Source organism: Pogoniulus pusillus, chromosome 14 (assembly GCF_015220805.1).
Source record: "Pogoniulus pusillus isolate bPogPus1 chromosome 14, bPogPus1.pri, whole genome shotgun sequence".
NCBI lineage: Eukaryota > Metazoa > Chordata > Aves > Piciformes > Lybiidae > Pogoniulus > Pogoniulus pusillus.
The window spans coordinates 12,016,345-12,030,672 of NC_087277.1; the positions used below are offsets into that span (position 1 = coordinate 12,016,345).

Below are 14,328 nucleotides of genomic sequence, written 5' to 3' on the forward strand. Positions count from 1 at the left end.
AAATGCAGTCTACTGCAGGCAAAGAGTAATAGATATATAAAATAATCTTCTCACTTTCAAAATCAAGGAAAAAATTTGGCCCCTGCTCAAGGTCTGTGCATGTCAAAACTTTTAGAAGGTTCCCCATGTTAAGGTACCTGCCAAGACAAGAATAAGAGAAAAGAAAATTTTCTTTTTATAAGACAGAACAGCCCAAATATAGTTGATTGAAGTGGTGGGGGAAAGAAGATCAGAGTTCCATCAGGCATGAACCTGTCCTTCAAGCTGCCGCCCTGATGGGTGGAGGGAGACCCCCACCTTGAGGTTGTGCAGCTGGTGATCCCAGAGATGCAATGCAGCTTTCCTGTAAGAAGTGACTACATCACCAACATCTTAAGGGCAGAACTCCAACCAAAGGCCTTGTCAGTGACCAATTCTGTACCGGTACACCCTAGCACCAGTGTCCTGAGCAGAAGTACCACACTGAGGACTAAACACTGTATTTGCCAGCATTATCGTGGTAGCCATGCTACAGATTTTTACCTGATGGGACAACAGAAGGAAAGAGCTTCAATTTTGCCAGCCTTTATAATTTTGTCAGAGAGCCATTATAGAAAAATGCATAAAGATACAGATTCATTTTGGTGTGCAGGAAATGCAAACAAAGGTACATCACAGATCTTTTACACAAAGTGCTTAAAATACCTGTAAAGCTCAATGTCCCATTGGACTTCTGAATGTAAAAAAATGCATGTTAACTACAGCATGAATGACCAAACCATAATCAAGAATTACTTAGCATTTGCTCTTGTGTAAGATAAGATTACAGTGAACAACTGCTCAGCACAGATTACTATGGCATACTGACAGAATTTTTCATTTGATGATTATTTGATTTGCAGGCAGATGGATGGACATCACTGACCACAGAGACCCAAAAATGACTAAGCGCGAGGAAAGAAAATATACACAGTAGCGTGATGGTGGCATGGCTATTACTGGAGAGGGAAAAAAAACACTTAAAAAAGGAAGAAGAATGGAAAAAAAACACATGCAACTTTTTTTCAAATTGCATATTTGCAAATGAGTCCCCTAGCCTTCACTGCAGCAGGTATAAGCAACCCTACTGTTACCATATTAAATGCACCAGCTGTGAAGGGCTGAGAGACTTACTTTCAAAATCCAAGAAAAAATGTGCTGCATTGTGGTCTATGTCCCTGGTTAGCACCTTAATGAGATTACCCATGCCAGCAAACCTAAAAATAAAAATGGCAAAATAATTTAGTTCCAATAAGCATTTCCTATTTTAAGAACACGCCTGGAGCTCACTCAAGCAGGGCTCCTGTTGGGTTTCACACACTGGATTCATCAGCTTCTGGTGGGAAGTAGGAAATTTGCACTGTACAGCACATTTCAATTCCTCTTCTTCTCAAGGATGAGTGTTGTTGAAAAAAAAATTAAGAGTTACAGCTTTGATGGAAGTACAGGTCTGAATTACTGTCTCTCTTTCATCTTGAATTCATTTAGAAGAGTATGCTACTTTTTATGACTGCATCAACTTACAGCCAAAGCTATTACTGCTTAGGGCAAAAGCAACCTCAAATTGAACTGGTCTCATCTTACAACAGATTTTTTTTCTCATTTAATTTTTTTACTATCTCTCTGTAATCCAAAACAAATTTTGGAAAGCCTTTCAGTAGTAGTCATCTGTGGCCAATGAACAGTTTTTCCCCACTACATTATGTAAAGTGATTAAACACAAGTCAGACTTTTTCCAAAAATGAGAGAACCAATTTTCAACAGTTCTTCTTACGCCTGATGTCACATCCCAGCTAAAAGAAACAAAAAAGTGGAAGAAAAATTAAACAGTCATTGAATTACTTAAGGTCAGTTAAGTTACCAAAACAGTTTCAAATGTTACCATAAGTTCCAGAAATCAATACCTTCAGTAGAAACATGAAAACTGCATCTTATAACAAGGCAGCCTTTTCAAGGACCCTCCCCATGTTTTACAGAGGCTGAAAATACCCTTAAGGACTGCTACCCTGTAAAACACCAGTTCTCTGAAGTGCCTTTGAAAGACAAGCACAAGTGACTATCCAAAAATCTAATTACAAATTATTGAAGAATAAGCCATCAGTCTGTCATTTGGATTCAAGTATAAGACAAAAAAAAAACACCAAAAAAAAAATCAAACATCACATCAGTGTAACTATACCAACCTATCAGTGCATGTTTTGTGGTTGTTCTTTTTTCTGATTTTTATTTTTACTCAAGACTGATGTTTACCTGGAAGTAGGTAACATGACAGTACAAATAACTGTTTTATTAAAAGGCAAGAAAACTGAAGCAATGTGAAATCAAATTGTCTGGAAAAAGTTTTGGAACCTGTATTGATAGATTTGAGTTCCTTAAGAAAAATGCTACTAGTGTGTGAGGGAAAAGCAAACTAAGTACAGTACAGGATTTATTTTTCAGGATCTCTAAGATTCAGCAATACCTCACACAAATCAACAACAGCTAGAGAAGGAAAAGGGAATTAATCCCAGATGGCTGAAAATGAATCAGTCTTTGCTCCAATAACTTCTAGAGAACAGCCAAACAGAAGTCTAAATTTTTAGAAGAGCAACTATGATCCAGCTTATCACAGTGGATTCTGCACACAGACCTTCACCAGTAGGTGTAGGTTTGCTTTCTTCCACATTCAAACTTCCCCTCAAAACTCAAGAAAATGCAAGTCTGCTTCCTAAGCACTTGAACTTAAATTCTCTGGAAAATCAGATCAGGGTCTGTGAGAAATACCCATTATTTAAGTAAGCTTAAAATTAGGGTGCCCAGTCTAGTCATTTATCTTAAAAACTAATTCATCAAAATGTGTTTTTCAAAGAGGCAGCTTTTCCAGAACTTTCTATTCCATTGCTCTGTGAATCTGTAAATGTCACATGTGCACCAATGCTGTGTAAACAAGCAACATCAAATAGTAGATAAATTGCTTTTCTGTATCTTGCAAGCATGCTCTGTAAGACAGGAATGAATAAACCACTTAGTCCAGTCTGCAACAACAAGGACATTCATAATTGGGAAAAAGCTGAAATACAGAGGCATTCTTAAACAAGTATTTTCAACAGGGGCAACAAAAAGCCAGAAGTACAAGCTGCCTAATGGCGACTGAGTCTGTAGCTTTGTATTTAAAAAACAGCCCTCAAGCTCAGATCACTGTATTACATACTTCAATTCCAATGTTAATAAGTAGATAGCAAATATAAAGCAGTGAACGCTGTTAGCTGTCTAAAGAGAACTCTATACTCAGCATTACTGCCGTGCTTCAGCTCTTCAGCAGCACCACCTCCTCCTTCACCAAAACATTTTCAATACCTCAAGTAAATGCCTCTATGTAGTTTTTTTTCTTTGTTTTGATATTAACCAGTCTCTTAAGTTGACAGGATCATGCATGTGGTTTAAATATTGGGTAAGATTACTTCTGAAGGTCAGGGTAGGGGCACACTTCGAGGGCTGAAATATTTTGAAGGTAAGTTTACAGAAGAGCATATAGCTGCAGCAGAAGCCATTTAACTGAACCTTCACCACATTTCCTAAAACGAGCAAAAGAGGTCAGGGCCTCAGTTCTGTAATACAAATACCTTCATTCAGACCTTCACCCCTTCAGAAGTTTGCCAATAAGAATGTAACTTTTCTTTACTGGGAGCAAGTTTAACAAACAGGGAAGTATAGTAAAAGGTTTGGCACTACAAGAGATCTGTAGATGTGAAACAAATTCAAGCAGAAGATGCAACTGACCTAAAAGGAGAGAAATTGATGATGAGAACGGATTAACTCAACTATGACAGCAACAAGATGACAACATGTGATCCAGGAATGCATTCCATTTGCATGAAATACAAAGCTTCACGAACACTTGCTCACGATGAAGTGTGTAACAGACCTCTTCCCTTGTGTATTCAGCATACTGAAAAAATTTCTTTATAAGATTCAGTCACGTCACAGTTCTGCATGCAAGATACACAATCACATTCGTTTTCCTGGCAGCAAACTGCTCACTGTATATTGTTTTTATGGACTGAGGGCAAATCTTCCAGAAGCTGGATAAAAGCAGTATTCTGATACTTGTCTCAAGATAAATTCTAACGGTTCTTCAAAGATTTCCGACATTTGTTAATGCAGATTTGCTCTAAGTTTAGGTCACTACCTATTTGTTCTTCCACAGTTTCAGACTGTCAGCCTCAGTCCAATTTTATTTGGTATTCTCATGCAGAATACTTCAAAATCTATAAATGTGGGGTTTTTTCTTCATGGGATCTTACTGATTTTAAGATTTTACAGAGCAGTGTCTACAGGTAACTCATTATGAAAACTGATAGCAAAAATAAGAGCACACTTTGGACCACTGAAGTTTTCTCTTGCTATGAATCCAACATCATAAAGTGAGAGCAGAAAAAAACCCCAAATCCACTAGCTTTTTGTCCAAACTGACTGTCCCTGTGAAGCTGCCCAGAATTCCTCCTGGCATACTCCGTATTTCAGCACACTACTTGAGCCACGTGGGGCAGGTTATGGGAAATCAGAGCACGAGCCAAGAGCATGGTTTAAACTTGACCTACTTGCAAAGGAAGACATACGGAATGCCACATTTGATTACAATAACTTGGCCCATTACAGCCTTATGGGGTTGTATGATGCTGCGTGTAGTGTCATGATCAGACAAGCGGAAAGCAAAGGCATATTTTCAAAACAAGTCTTGCACGCATGCCCTTCATGCTGAAAACATCCCTGACATGTTTCATTTTTTTTCCCCCTGTAAGCTAAGCCCAAGGGAATTTAATTAGAAATAAATGACGTAACTAAATTCAGTCGAACACTAAAGAAATTTCCCCTCTCGCACCTGGAAGAAAAACTATAAATTAACAAAGATTTTGATGGCAATTGGTGAGCTGCTGGAAAACTTTCTCTTGTTAAAGGTAAAACACTACAAAGGCATTCATAAGGGACATTTTTAATTTGGTTTCGTTCTATTGCAAGAACAGCATGCTTTTAAATAGGTTTTTAAAAACCAATTAAATACATACATGTAAACATTTGTGACCACTGAAGAATGCCTGCTTCAAAAAAGCATATGCTCACCTTTTGGAAAAGTATACACTATTCCCAAGACTACTTTTAATGAAGCTTAAGGCCGAACAGGGAGGCGCTGAGTATTTAAACTGTACGCCGTGAAAACTTCATAGCCATGCTCTGCAGTCTGGAGGAGGAAGTAAAGGACAATTTTATATGGAAAGCATATCTAATGATAAAGCAAATATTTTCTACCAGGCACTGAGGTTTATGCTTTCAATTGGTCGCATGTGTGGCACAGACCTCTGATTCAGATTTTGGTAAAATAGGAAGTGAAAATCACTTACAGCATAACACTACAGTGTTGTAACAGCATTATCATATAAACAAAACCACTGCTGAACTCCTCCCTGCACTGTTTTCCCAAAACAATAATCCTGCCAGCCTGGCAACTGTTTCAAGGCTTGCTGAACGTTTTCTGCCTATAGTATCCAGTCACAAACCCAAGACAGCCTTTAGTAACAGCAGACATCACAGAGCAAGCAGCCTATTGGATCTAGCGTCATTTTCTCTCACAAGCAGTGAGACTGAATTTGCTCTCAAGCTCAAAAACTGGAGTGCTGCAGACATGGAAACATGCCTGTAAGTAACATTATGGGAATCACTCTCTTCAGAAAATAGCAGTATTTTCCTTGGATTCAAATGTGCTTTTCCTAGTCTAACACACATCTATTTCTCTGAATAATGCAGGAGAAGCATGGGTGCCCTGGTGACACAATTTTTGCTACTGACACACCTGGTGCTTAAAGTAACAAAGATCTGTCGTTACGGAAACCTCTACAAAAATAAAATACATTGTCCTCCAAGAAACAGGTATGGAGGTAGTAGCACCAAAAAAAGAGTTGTATTTATGACTAAAAAACTGCAAAATACACCAAACACATGGAAATCATCATCTTTAGTATGTTCGGTACACATGGTAACTACCATCTTTAGTAAGATTGGTACTATCTACTTAAAAAAAATCCATTTTGTATAAGCTGGTCTCATTTTTAAGGCTCATCACAGCTACAGCAACATCTTTAATATTAAAGGTCCCGGTTCTGATGCTGACACCTAACTGTTGAATGAAACACACATAGGACATGTCAAATGAGCTGTGCATAAAACACACAATTTCATTCACTGTGGGAGCTGTTGCTCCAGCACGGTTCATCAGGTCTTATAGACGCTTTCAGAGACTTCACAATCTACATCTATGCAAAATGTGTGCTGCTTTCTTCTCCTGACACCTAGTGGTTATTCTTCCACAAATCACCAATTGCAAATCAACCATCCCAAAAATAAAAGACAAGCAAGCACCCTCCGCTCCTGAAAAGCATAATAAAAAACCCACAACAAAACATAACTGGATTCCTGGGACTTCAATTATTGGTATCTTATCTGAAAAGTGGGAAAATAATTTATACAGCCAAATAGATTTTCTTTTGTACAGAAAAGCAAGCATTTGGGCTATTTAAAAGCTATTGAAAGCTGCCTCTGATGTCAGTTCTTTTGGCTAAAGTGGCTTTGATACAATAAACTGTTATAGTTGAAAGTGAAGTTTGAGATCACACATCATCAATAAAGTCTCCTTTCTGAACAAAACTGAATTCAAAACTTCTCATATCAGGGAAATGGAAGCCTGCCAGGGAAAACAGTCTAGTGAAAAAAGGCTCACATTCCTCAAAACCAGAGTTGTAAAGCAGGGCCAGGTCAGTGTTTATTCAGTCCATTTTTCCACTTAGAGAAAATCAAGGGAAAGGCACCAAAGAATCCACAGTTCCTTTAGAAGAGGCAGTCTTAAAGCCTTGTTAATTCAGGAATATTTTAGAGGCACAGCTGACACTGAATAACTTATTTGACATGAGCTACAATAAAATAACTAAGCATGCCCACACAAGTCTGGAATAAAACCCAATTTGTCTGGAAAGATTACTCCTATTTTTAAAACAGAACTTGTATTCAGAAAGGGAGAGACTATGCTCTAAGAATCTGCTTTGATTAAACCTTCAACATCACTGCAAGTTCTTCCAACAGTGACTCCACGGCTAGAAAATAATGAGATAACTTTCCTCTTTCAAAATGACAAGCTCAACATGCTTTCTACCTTAAGTCTGCACAATGGTCTTTTAAATTCAACTATCTTGAAACCATCAGTGGAAAAAAACCCTAACCAAACAAAAATGAAACTCAATTCCTTTCCCAGAAAAAAACAAACAAAAAACCACAAAAATCAAACACAGACTCCCATAAACACGAAAAAAACCCACAACAAAACCCCAAAACGTCTTTTTTTTTTTTTTTTTTTTTGAGGACATTATCATTCAAATGCAATTTACACTTTGATTTCTCCCTCAAAGTTTGAAAACTTAGCCTTCTGCAGTGTTGTAACTCCTCCAACAGAGGTCACTACTCTACAGCTTGATCTTCCAAAGGAAGCTTGTAACAAGTGTGTTCCCACTACCTTAGAGCCTTACAGCTTTAGAGAGCTAGCAAACTCCTTCCAGCTCAAACACTGATTTTAGTCCTGATGTCGTCTTGTTATTCAGGAAACAGTGGCTGATGTTACAGTCCGTCTTTCATCAGTCAGCTGAGCACTTTCTGTTTTTATCAGATACATAAACATGAGAAAAAGGCATTTAACGAGTGAGGTAGTAGATTTATAAAATGCTTTAATTCTTTTACAAAGAACCTGGTATGTAAGCAATACTGTTACATTACCACATTACTAAAAAAGTTTCATATTTCAAGGATGTCAGCCTGTGATTTAACCACTGTCAAGATCTAGTCTCCAAAAAACCAAATCCAATAATAGTACTTTGTATGTGCATGGTTAAGCCCTCTTCTTGACAGCTTTTCATCTCAGTGTAGAGAAATAAAAAGCAACCAAATCCTCCCCCACAAACTTGCAAATTTTATCTAACAGCTAAAACAAAAAACAAACCTAGAAATTGTCAATCTTAAATTTCACTACAGAGTCCAGTTCAGTTCATCTGCCATCATTTAGATGGTATTTCACTTGTGAAAAAAAATAAGTTCAAGCCTAGCTTTATTTGTAAATAGTTGGATTTCTAAGAATCACAGTTCCATACCCATTTCAGTACCAAGATGGGTAAAGCTACACTGAGGCTCTGACAGCCTTAGTAATGCTGCCATCTAACGTACTAGAGCAAGGAGTACAGTCATCTGCATTGCTCTTTACAACGCTCAGATGACATGTTTTCTTTAGTTTGGCTCCCTTCAGTGCCTTGCCTTGCAAATCCTACACTATGAGCATTATGACAAATCATCTAGTCGACAAGTTGATGGATATAAATATTCATGGACATGCTCTATCTCAAGGGAAATTTTTTTTCATGTCACAGCACTAATCGCAACCCCAAGTACATCAACCTGACATTAACTGTACATCTGTAAATTCAGTTCATTGACACACCAGCTCTGAAGGACCAATGAGGAAAGGAAATCCTATGGTCTTCCAAATCATGTAGTTGAAAGGGCAGATTACCATACTTCAGAAAAATGTGTTATTTTGTGGAGTATTCCTTATCTGAGACACTAGTCTGATAAAGTATGTTTGTAGAATACAGTCAGATAATGAAATTCATCAAGTTACTGATGGCACAACAGAAGATGACTAGCAGAATAATACTCCTTCTCAACCCATCTGTTTTCAGAACAGTAACAAAACAGAGAGGTACTAAGCAGGCCAGAAGGATAAAACTGGTCTCTACATAGTTAGTTGCTTCTACAGTTTCAAGAGATTTTTTGCAGATCAAGGTTCTACAGCCATCATGATTTCCTCAAGAGGTATAGTATCAACTATCTTAATAGTTTGGATAGTTCCTGTTAGAAAGCAAGCGTAAAAAACAAAACAGAACAAAAAAAACCCACAACAATACACCAAAGGCAGAAACAAGAAGCTATCAAAGGAATACTAAATCTACTTAATAATCAGATCTGGCTCAGAAAAAAATATTTGATGTGAAAATACCTTCTTCAGAAAGCTACATCTAGTTAGTTTTGACCCACTCATTGAAGCTTAACCAGATTTTTCAATAATCTCCAGCTCCTTAGTGTCACTGAAAGTATTACTTGCGTGGGGCTTCTGCCAGTCCCAGATTTGGCAGCTACTTTGTCTCAGTACAGCTAGAGAAGGTGAAAGCAGTCAGACATCTCAACTTTACAGTTGAAGTGGGCAATATCATCTTGGTTTATGAACATTTTCCTTTCAATCTCCAAAATATTGTTGATTCATGGTTTCTTCAAAGAAAAAACAAGTTTCTTGCCATGTGTGTGGCTGTTTGTTGGACAGCCTTCCTCCTTCTGCAGGCAGTACCATTCCCAGCAATGTCCTCTGAGTTTTGCTAGTTTTTCTGGGTAACTCTCACCTTCCAGAGTAGAAGCAGCACTGTTCTAGGAAAGGAGTTAAGTGGAGGGCGTGAAAGGATGAGGAAAACCAAGTACACATGGGCAGAGGGCAGTAAGATGGCAAGTTCTGGAGACTACACTTGGCTAAAAGGGTCCATAGCCTGACTCATCTTAGCAGCTCTTAAAAATGCATCCCTTGCAAACGCACACTGTGCTGTAAAGGAAAGTTTGCACTAGTTCTAATTGCAGCTTTGCCAATACACTTATCCATGATCTCCCAATAAATTTAAGAACAATCTTTCAGGATAAATATGGCCAAACTACTATGGTCTGTGTACAGCAAAAATGGAATTTCTTTACATTGCTACAGGGAACAGTTTTTGAAGTCATTACCAGGCTTTGTGGTGAGGTACCGTGCAAGCGAAAAAGCAAACACTTGAAACTTAATTTGGCATCTTCAACCAGGGAGACGTAGGTTAGGTTATAGCTCAGCCTAGTGAATGCTACAAATTTCAAGAGTTGTGGAAGCAAATAGGGGAAAAGGAGATTCTGAAGAGAAGAATTCTAATACTCAGCACAGTCTCATCTTCTTTCCTTTAACATATTGTGATCCTTGCTGCTGCTATGTCACAATAGTTTTCAAGTGGATTAACTTTCAATTCTTACCTACAGCCAGTGCTGCACTCTGTTCCCAGCCTCCAGTCTGTTTTAAAAGAAAAAAAAAGATTATGAAAAGTCATTGTTTTATATTAGAATTCTTAAATTAAATCCTGTTCCAGATGATGTACTGCTTTTCTGGATCAACTTCATGAACAGTTCTGGATATACATGCCACTGAGTTTTGAAAAATACTAAAATAGATGGTAAACCAGAGTTCTGCATTCTAGGTGTATAAATAAATAGGAAACAATTATTTGACAACAATGGTTTTTTTCTAAGGGAAAAGGGTGTGCTGGTGTTAGATAATTCATTAAGAATAAAATCCCATAACAAATTTAATTACTAAAGAGTCAAAGTTGCAGTTAGACACCAGTGGCAACTTGCTTTACTTGTATTTCACTTTGCTTGAAAAGGAGAATGACATGAGATTCTTAATTCAACAACATATATTAGCTCTTGGAAATGTCATGATGACCTACAAAGTCACCACTGAAAACCACTTGCTCAGCAAAGAAAACCAGCATTCCTGGGCAGTTTAAGTCTGCCATACACATTACTAACCATGATCTTAAGGGTAGTGAAATAATTTTGTTAATAGCTGGAAGAAAATACAGAGTACTACCGTATCTCATAAAGCTTCATAAGGATTAAGTTTAACATTAGCTTTGGAAGGCTCTGAAGGTCAACAGCACCACAGGTGAATGACCCTTCACAGCCCACAGACCTGAACATAAGCAAAAAGACAACTGTCAGACATTTGTAACTATAGACATTTATTTCTCCATTCTTTCAAACATATGAATCTCTCAGAGACACTCCCCTCCTTGACTACTGTTTAAGTAACATCCACTTTTTACTTTGCCAGCTGACTTCAGCTTCTCTATACCTCCTCAATAATAAGCAACAGCTAGTCCTTCAAGACAACAAAAGGCATCACTACATTTGCAAAGTGCCACAACTTGTAGTGCACACTACATGTATTTTAAATAAGCATGTGTTGTTTTTTTTCCTTCTCAAGACTGCAGACTGCTCAATTCATGCTCTGAGACAAAGCAACAGAAATCAAACACTGACAAGAAAACACTGGTGCCCTGCAGGTCAGGGGAGAACATAAATGATACTGTGAATAAAGATACTGAAAGCCAAGCCAGGCCAAATACCATTTCAAAATGCTAATTTCTTGGGAAAAAAAGTGAAGCAAAATATTTTGTCCTATTTGATCTTTAAGAATGCTAAAAAAAATTCTACCTAAAAATATTTTTTTCCTGGGGGGGGGAGGGGAAGGGAAAGAGGGGGTCATCAAGATGATTTTGAGTGAGAATCCCAACTGAATTCACTGAGCTACAAAAGCCAAAAGGAGAAGTTAAAATTCATTAGAATGACCAGGCTATAGAAACTAATATGAAGGTTACAGGTAAAAAAAACCACTACAGCCACAATAACAGGGATTTCTAAAAGATGTTTTCCAACTGCATTGTCTGAATTTCCAACTGATAAAATTATTACAGAAAAAAAACAACATTTTACATCTGACTGGACAGAACACCGTGCTTATAATCACAAGCACTTAACACTGCAAGAAAAGTGTGCTGATGAGCAGGTAGATTGTCCTGAAAGGCTTCAACAAATGAGTGAAAGTTAATTATTTACACAGTCTTTCAGGATCTTTGGGCTAAGGAAGGGAAGAGGCCTAGTAGAGCCATTAGGTAAAAGGGAAGCAACCAGGGAAGCTGAGAATTATGGGTCAATTGGACTACCATCAGCAACAGACAAAGAGATGCTACCGCAGGAATCCATTAACTGGATTCTTTTCTGTACCAATGAGAGTGCCTTCATGGAAAACAGATCAGACTGAGCACATTGGATGCTATCAGCCTGGTTTATACTGGCAGGCTGATAGTTATTTGATTTTAGCACAGTATGGCTTCACATCACAGAGTATTTTAAATTTAGAGGTTAGCATCATGCAATAAAATAAAGCACTGCCTGAATAGAAATTGACTTGTAGATCTCTAGCAGTGAGTGGAGAATAATCAGAGAACATCCATTAAAAATTGCCAGATGTGAAATAGACTGTGATGAACTCTGCACAACTTTTGCACTTCCAGATGCAACTTAATTCAGACACAAGCCTAACTAAATGAACAATCACATATCAGGTCAGTGCATTACTTTGGTACCGAGCTTTCTTCTGACTGACTCTCAAGGTTTGGATCTGCAGAGTAACATATAAAGAATACCAACAGGCACAAGACATGCATACTATATGATTTATATATAATTTATATGATTTAATAGGTAGAGAAAACTGAATAATACAGAACCAAGCTCTTTTCCAATTGCTTGTGATTCTGAGGCAGACAAATATTTAATGATACATTACAGAGAGAAGTAACTCTGGGCAGGAAAAATTAGGTTTTATTCAATGTACTCAAGCTTGCGTGTTTGGTTTAGGCTTCTTGGTGTCTTCCGTTTTTTGGTTTTTTTTTTGTTTTTTTTTTTTTTTTATTATACCATTTTAACAGCAGAAAGATTAATAAATCCCATCCTAAGAACTGTTACACACACCCTCTCTCGACTTGCAGCCAAACATCACCACAGCAGAAAATGACCGAAGCATATGCTAACATCTCAGGCCAACTACAGTAGGAATTTGAAGAACTGTCACAACAGCATATGTGGGAAAACATCTACAGCCATTAGAGAGGGACAGTGAATCACCTAAACTCTAACTATTTATTTTCAGAAGAAAGCAGAACCAAGTACCATTCAGTTTGTCAGAGGAAAATCCTGCAGTTGATACAAGTCAAATAATACTCAAACATAAAAGATGCACTAAGAAAATCTGGCATCACTGTAAATAACAGAACCTGGAAAAAGAGTGACTGGCTAACCACTGAGTAAGCTCTGTGTTTTGGGCATCCATTTCATATGGAACTGATACTGCTTAACTCAGCAGTACATGAAAACAGATTTCAGAAGACAAAAGCTAACCATTAACTTTCAGCATGAAACAAATATCTTCTGCCCAACCCCAATGGAGCTAATTAGGAAGCCTTTGCATCCAAGCACAAACTTGTCAGCATCTGTCAGTCAAGATTTACTACAAGAATGGTAACTCTGCCGGCTTTCCAACACTCAGGTTGCCCTGTCCAGTAAGCACTGAAAACATTGAGCAGCAAGGAAGAATTGACAACAGCTTTGCAAAGAGAATCTAAATCAGTTTTTGTATTGAGCTGGCACTTCAAGTCACCAAGGAACTTCAGAGCATTACTTCATAAAGCTTTACACATTTACTGAAAAAAGTTTGCACAGGACTCATATACTCCATGTGAGGTATCAGGCACTCAGCCATTAGCAGGTGTCTTCAAAACACAATCTATTTTGACGCTCTCACAGTGTCAGTGTTTAAATCACTTGTTTGAAGCTCAAGCTTGCACCGGGATTTTCCTTGGTGAGCATCACCAAGTTGAACTCTTTGTGAGCCAGAGGCAGACTATGGCACAAATGTTCTCAATCCATGAAGCCTCACTGTCTTTTGGATATTGGGAAACAAAAGAGAACCTACTTCCAGACTGCATTGCTCTGGCAATTTTTAGACACTCTACTCTCTTGCTTCAGTTACAGACTTGAAACAAAGTCTGCAGAAATCACTCTAAAAAGTAGTTACTTGTAGAAGCAAACATTAAACATAATCCCCAAGCTCAGCCCAAAATAGAATCTCAAGTAAAATACATCCCACATCTTGTGGGCACTAAAAAAAGACACTAAGAAACACACAGCAATAAAAATTGATTTTTACTTTACTAACAATAATAGATGCTAAGGTGTAACAAATAAATCATAGTTAAGATCAAGTTTCAAAGAAAGTTTCAGAGGATCTGAATATTAACCTAAGGTTCAATGCTAACTGGATGTGAACTGCAATGTTAACACCCACGACTAAAAGAAGAATCTTCTGTATGGCAACTGAACATTAGATTAAGTCCATGCCTGCTGTAAAGCTGCATTTTACTTCTGGCTGTAGAAAGCCTCTACTCAGATTTTTTCTCAATCTTTGCTTATCCTTCTGAAGCTGAGCTGTACAGTAGAAGTCTGTGTATTATATTAACCCTTTCCATCTCATAGTATCTAACTTGCTATGCTCAAACCCATGTTTTAGGTTTACAGTTAATGACAGAAACAATGATCTGACATGCAGACTTT

General features: G+C 37.8%; 1 protein-coding gene across 1 annotated transcript in view; it reads right to left on the reverse strand.

The window, feature by feature from the left end:
* CYRIB (CYFIP related Rac1 interactor B) overlaps positions 1 to 14,328 on the reverse strand; it is a 66,536-nt gene that overhangs the window by 16,371 nt on the left and 35,837 nt on the right. Inside the window, 2 exon segments of the mRNA XM_064154282.1 lie at positions 1,153 to 1,235; positions 10,129 to 10,165. Coding sequence (XP_064010352.1) covers positions 1,153 to 1,235; positions 10,129 to 10,165 — 120 coding nt within the window.